The 6,688-nt window shown below is 20.0% G+C and overlaps 1 protein-coding gene across 1 annotated transcript; it reads right to left on the reverse strand.

The window, feature by feature from the left end:
* Window positions 1-4,530: 4,530 nt before the first annotated feature.
* Phum_PHUM065480 (uncharacterized protein) lies at window positions 4,531-6,113 on the reverse strand (the record flags this gene model as incomplete). Its single annotated transcript, XM_002423476.1, has 5 exons — window positions 4,531-5,065; window positions 5,148-5,442; window positions 5,531-5,842; window positions 6,003-6,027; window positions 6,102-6,113. The coding sequence occupies 5 exons, from the start codon at window positions 6,111-6,113 to the stop codon at window positions 4,531-4,533; spliced, it is 1,179 nt and encodes a 392-aa protein (XP_002423521.1).
* Between the last annotated feature and the right edge of the window lie 575 nt (window positions 6,114-6,688).

Below are 6,688 nucleotides of genomic sequence, written 5' to 3' on the forward strand. Positions count from 1 at the left end.
ATTATTATTATTATTAATATTATTATTATTATATTTGATTGATATTTTTCTCATTTATAATTATCAAGTCTCGTTTAGTGTTGTTTAGTTTATTTGTTAGGGAGTCGTTTCTTATTAAACACACAGTATATATATATATATATTTGTATTTTTATTATTATTATTATTATTATTATATATATATATATATATATATATATATATATATATATATATATATATATATATTTATTATTATTATTATTATTACGTGTAAGGATATGATCATTTTTAATTCAAATTTTCACGTGTTTATTCTTTAAAAAAAAAAAAAAAATGGCGTTGGATTAAGCTTTGATTTATAATAACACATACACACACAGACGATTGGAATAATTAATTAAATAAAAAATAATATTAATTTTTTTTTGCCCGTTTTTTTAGTTTTAAAAAAGAGGGAATTTATTATTAATAATAATGATAATTATTATTATTATTAAATCACACCGGAAATAATTTAATTACAGGTTACGAAGTGATAAAATTAGGAAATGAAATATAAATTATTTACGTTTTACGATTTTTAAAATAGCGTAAATTAAATCATTTCCGGTTCGAACACGTACACACACACACACGCGCGCGCGTTCGATGAAAATGAAAATAATAATAATAATAATAATAATGATTATTATTATTATTCGAATGGATAAAAATACATATTGCGTATTGTTGTTCTAAAAGACTTGACTCGAACAATTTTTTTTTTTGTTTTTTTTTGGGAGGGGGGAGGGAAAGGGTTTTTTTTAAAAATTATTTTGACGAATAGAAATAAATAGATAGATAAATAATTAAATAAGTTACGAAACAAACAAACAAGTAAACAAACAAACAAACCAAAAAAAAAAAGAAATGAGTCTTGATGACGATAAAAAAAAAGCGGTGCTTTAAAAATTATAGTTAAAAAATTAGAATCGATATTGGTGTATAGCACAAAAATTTTTGTGAAAGGGAAAATAATAATGATAATAATAATAATAATAATAATAATAAATAAATAAAAAGTTACTTAATATTATTATTATTATTATTATTAATTAAATTTTATTCATATACAAAATACGATTGTTTTACAAATCGATCAAAAAAATTAATCATTATTTATTTATTTTTTCGGTAAAAATTAATATGTACTTATTAATAAAAAAGAAATAATAATAATAATGATAATGGTAACAGTAAAAAAAAGATAGCCAACATAAATTTAATAAAAATAAAATTACTTATTAATATTTTTTTTTTATATATGCAGTTTACTAAATAATAGTTATTTAATCGGCAACGAATTATTATACAACAGATAAAATTTATTCCGACGTTATTTATATAATAATAATGATGGTATTAAAAATATCATCGTTATTGTTATAATGTAATAATTACTATTATTATTATTATTATTATTATCCATTAATAAAAATAATAATTATAAATTTATTAATAAAACAAAAAAAAAAAAAAAACAAAAAAAAAAAAAAAGTAAATATTATTAGATTATTTGTGAATGTAAGATACAAGGAAAAGGTGAAAGTATATAATAATAGTTTAATATAATGAATGACTAAAGATAAATAAAAAAAAATTAATAAGTCTGACATTTAAAATATTTATATTATATACCAAAGACTAATTATTACATAGGTACGTAAGGTAATAATTCTCAAATAGGTTCAAGGTACCACCGCCTAAGCCAATAATAATAATAATAATAATAATAAATAATTTTTAATTAATTACCGAGTTAAAATAATTAATTAAAATAATTTTTAAAAAAAAATTTTTATATGAAAATTTATTAATGAAAAATATAAATAATAATAATAATAATAAAAGGGCCTAAAACTTAAATAAAATCATTTTATTTAATAGAAAATTAATAGATAAAAAAAAAAAATACTCATAATAATAATAATAATAATGATGGTAATTATTGTTTATTTAATAAACGGATAAAATATGTCGGATGGTCAAAAAAAAAAATAATTTTTTTTTCGGTTTTCATTTTTTTTTTTTCCTTTGTCGAATTTAAAATTATTTATTAATTACATTTATTATTGTATTATGTATTATAAATAATTAATTAATTATATATGTGTTTTATTTCTTGCTTATTCGTAAAAATAAATTTAATAATAATAATAATGATAATAATGACAAAGCTTATTAAAAAAAAAAGAAAAATAATTTTCGTTTCATTTATTTATATATTAATAAATATGACGTCAGTTATTTTTATTATATTAATATTATTAAATGCTTTGATTTTATTATCAAGTTAATGTTTTCTATCACAAACACAAACATAAACATAAACATAAACATAAACATAAACACGTGCTCGAGCATATACATATAGTGGTCCTAAAAAAAAGAAAATTCTCTTATTTGTAGTCAAGGCCAATCGATTAAATTATTTTTTAAAAAAATACTTAATTGTTAATAAACAAAAATAAAGTTTTATTAACATTAATAAATTGTCCATTAATAAATAAATAAATAAAAACTGCCAAAAAAAAAATAAATAAATAAAAAAGATAATTCCAATCCTTTCCTTCCTATTTCTACATACAACCATATGTAAATTTAGTTTTAAAAACTAATATATATTTAATAATAATGATAATAATAATAATAATAATAATAATAATAATAATAATAATAATAATAAAGACGTTAATTATAACTATAGTTTTATAAAAAAAAAAAAATTTTTTTAAATAAAATTTTCAAATTGCATTAAATAACTTATTAAATAAGATAAAAAATTTAGGTTTTAGGCCAATTGAAAAAAATTAAAATAAGTTTATTATTATTATTATTAAAACGAATGATAAAATAATAATAATAATAAGGAAAGTTTATATTTAAGGAAATTTAATAAAAAAAAATAATTCACATAAAAATTTATTTTAAATATATATATGTATATGAGAATTCGTAAGAAAAAAAATTTTCATAACAACTTGATGGAAAACCTTTTATACTGAAAATTATATATATATATATATTTAATATATGCAATTGTATATATATATATATATATAAATATAGATACACACACACACATACACATAATTGATTGATAAATTAAATTTTACATGTATAATATTCATAAAAGAAGTAGTTTAAATTCATAAAAAAAAAAAAGGAACAAAAAAAATATATTTATAAAATTTTTATTGATATACTTTATTATTATTATTATTAATTAAATCGATGTGAAAATTATATATGTGATGATATCAAAATAACAAAAAAAAAAATTGAAAAAAAAATTGGGAAAAAAAAAAAAATTTTTATGAAAGTTTTTCATCCTATCCAATTTTTATTTTGGAATATTATTATTATTATTATTATTAATATAAAACAACTTTATACGTTGATTTAAAAATCAATTTCTACCTTGTATATTATTATTATTATAACATAAAATATAATTATATATATACATACATATATATATATGCAGGCATATAACATTCTTTTAATTTTACATTTTGCAATATAAATGTTTCTTATACTTAATTTTATATAGTCGTTTATTATTTGATTAAAAAATAACCTCTTTTTTCTTTCTTTTTTCTTTTTTTCTTTCTTATTAATTATAATAATCCTTTTTAATAAAATTATTGTTTCTATTAATATCATATATTATATATTCTCTAACGAAAAAATTTAAAATTATTCATAAATGTAATTTATTTTAGTTTAACGGATGAATTTTTAAATTTACGACGTTCCGGAATGCGAGGGAAAACAAATTCAAAAGTTTTAAGTTGGCAGTACCGAACCCGCCAATAATAATCGTGTCGTCATGTGTCAACAAGTGTCTGCCAGTTCGTTTTTTCTCATTCGGTAAGTTACATTCATTTAATTTATTTAATTTTTTTTTTTTTAACGGAATTTTAAGGATATTTTTCACCTTTTTTTAATTAAAAATAAGCAAAATAAATAGAGTAATTTATTTAAAAATTAAAATTTAATAACAATTAATTAACCAACATTAGAAAATGATGAATTATTTATAGTAGTGATATAATAAATAAATAAGTAATATAGTAATAAGTAAGTAATATAGTAATAAATAAGTAATATATATATAATAATAATAAGTAATAACAATAACGACATTTTTATATTTATAATTATTATTATTATTATAATATAAAACAATGATTGTTTTATAACGTTTAATGTACAATAATATACCTTGATTTATAATAATAGGTACGCGTATACTTAAATAAAAATAAATGAAATTTGAATGTATATATGTAACAATGTGTGAAGTTTCATGTTAGGTACAATAAACCTAAGGTACAAATTTACATTGATTTTTTTTTCACTTATTGTTTAAACTTAACTAAATTGAAAACAAGACTAGAATTGATTTGAAACATGAGAAATTAAATAATTAAAAGTCTTTTATGTAGATAGTTTGTTATGAAACAATCAATCAATCAATCAATCAATCAATCATTGAACTCTTTTTTAAGATATTTCTTGATAATCATCATCTATTTCCATGGATTCTTTTTTAATTTCCCAAGTTGTTGGTTTTATGTGTTGTTGTTTTTTCTTCTGCTGATTATTATTATGTCGATTTGGTTGTGGTTTTTTCTCTTGTTGTTGTTTAATCGGAGGTTTCTTTTTTTCAAAATGCATCATCCATAAATCGTGAGGAGTTTTTTTATTTTTATTATTATCATTATAGGGTTTTAATTTATAAGTTTTTATTGGATTTTTTCCCGGTGGTTTAGTTTTCTTGGCTTTACAAGAAACATATGAACACCTGCCACGCTTTCCCGCAGCTTTTCTTATGTTTGAAATTTGATGTGCATAATTGTGTGGTAATATTATCTCTAAAATTCTTAATGCTTTGCTATTTGATTTCAAACCGCTGAATATTTTGACAATTTCACATGCAACACGTTCGCTGCAGTCTTTTCCAGCCATTATTTCCAAAATTATCACACCTATATTTCCAATTTCTTCTTCAGTGTCTTTAAACTCAGCATTGTAATGTCTGGAATGGTAAAAAAATTAATTCTCATTATAATTAACCCATTTTTTAAACGGAAAAATCATTCAAATGAAAAAGTAACAACTTTATATTGTGAAAACGTGGAACAAGAACAATTGAAAAAAGAAATACAAGTGCTAATCCAATGAAACTTGTTACTGCCACGAACAATGGTTCAACAGCATTATTCGAAGGATCTATAGTTGTCGTCACACTTTCTTCAACTTCTTGAGGCATATGTGATGATGATGATGATGCAGTTACAGATGAAGATGTAGTTGCAGTATCATTTGTTTTTGTTAATAAATTTTTTATTGGAAAGTAATAATAATAATAACCAGACAAAGGTCCTTCCATTTGACCCTGTTTTAACGGTTTCACTAAATTCATAACAAAAAAAAAAAAACAATAAATTTTTTATTTTTGCACATTTTTTCTTTTTTACAATTAAAAAATTATCATTATTACCTAAATGCTCAGTTTGTTTTTGAAAATCTTTTGTTTTGGTGTCAAATAATTTCAATTGATTTGCTTTTTGTACAGCAGCTCGATACAAAGCAATAATTTGATCTTTTGTAAGTGGAACTTGGGGGGATTCTGGAACAACATCAATTTCAACATCGGGAACATGAGTAGGTCCCACAATATATTCATTTCCAGTTACGGCTTTATAAGCTTCTTCTGAATATTGATTATCATCATTATTATTATTTAAATTATCAGATGGTTCCATAACAACTTCTTCAACTTCATTTTCTTCTTTATCATCTTGTATTTGTTCTAGAAAAAAAAAAAATAATAATAATATTAATAATTTCAATGACAAACATAAAATATAAAAAATTCATAATGTTAAAATTTTTTTTTATTTATATTAACTCATTATTTTTTCAAGATAATTTGTTCCATCTCTTTTAAGATTATTGATTTTATCATCCACCGGATCTTGTGTACAATCTTGTGAACTACATACAACATTAAATACATTTTCCGCATGGCAAAAATAAATTAGCAAAGTAAAAAACATTAAGTTCTTAACTTTGCCAAACATATCTAGAAAAAAAAAAAAAAAAAACAAATAATGACATACAAAAATCAGTTTGATAAAATTTTTGAACTTAACCTTTATATATAAAAAATCTTCAATTTCAACTTTTACTTTAATTTTTTTTTTAATTAGTAGGAAAAACCACAAAAACGGTTTCAAATACATATCTTAAGGCAAATATCGTACTAGTCTACAAATAAAAATAAAATGTCGTTCTTGCATAATAAACATCACCATCATCATCATTATCATTATATTTTACCGCTATTAATCAGTTAAATCAAGGAGTTAAAGTTTAAATGTTTTACTTGTTTTTACTTATTTTTTTTTTTTAAATAAAATGCAAATAATTGAACTACATAAAAATATTTGATGTGAGATGCACGACATTATATGTATTATTGTCATTGTATATTTAAATACCGGAAGTGACCGAGCAACAAAATAACTTAGAGTTCGTTTTAACATGAAAACCTGTTTACCGAAAAAAAAAAAAAATATAAAATCCGTAATTGCGTAAAAAAAAAAAAAACTTCAAAACTATTACCAACGGTCCACAACTGGTCTAAATAACTCGT

This window comes from Pediculus humanus, genomic scaffold (genome assembly GCF_000006295.1).
Source record: "Pediculus humanus corporis 1103172107413 genomic scaffold, whole genome shotgun sequence".
Classification (NCBI taxonomy): Eukaryota; Metazoa; Arthropoda; class Insecta; order Psocodea; family Pediculidae; genus Pediculus; species Pediculus humanus.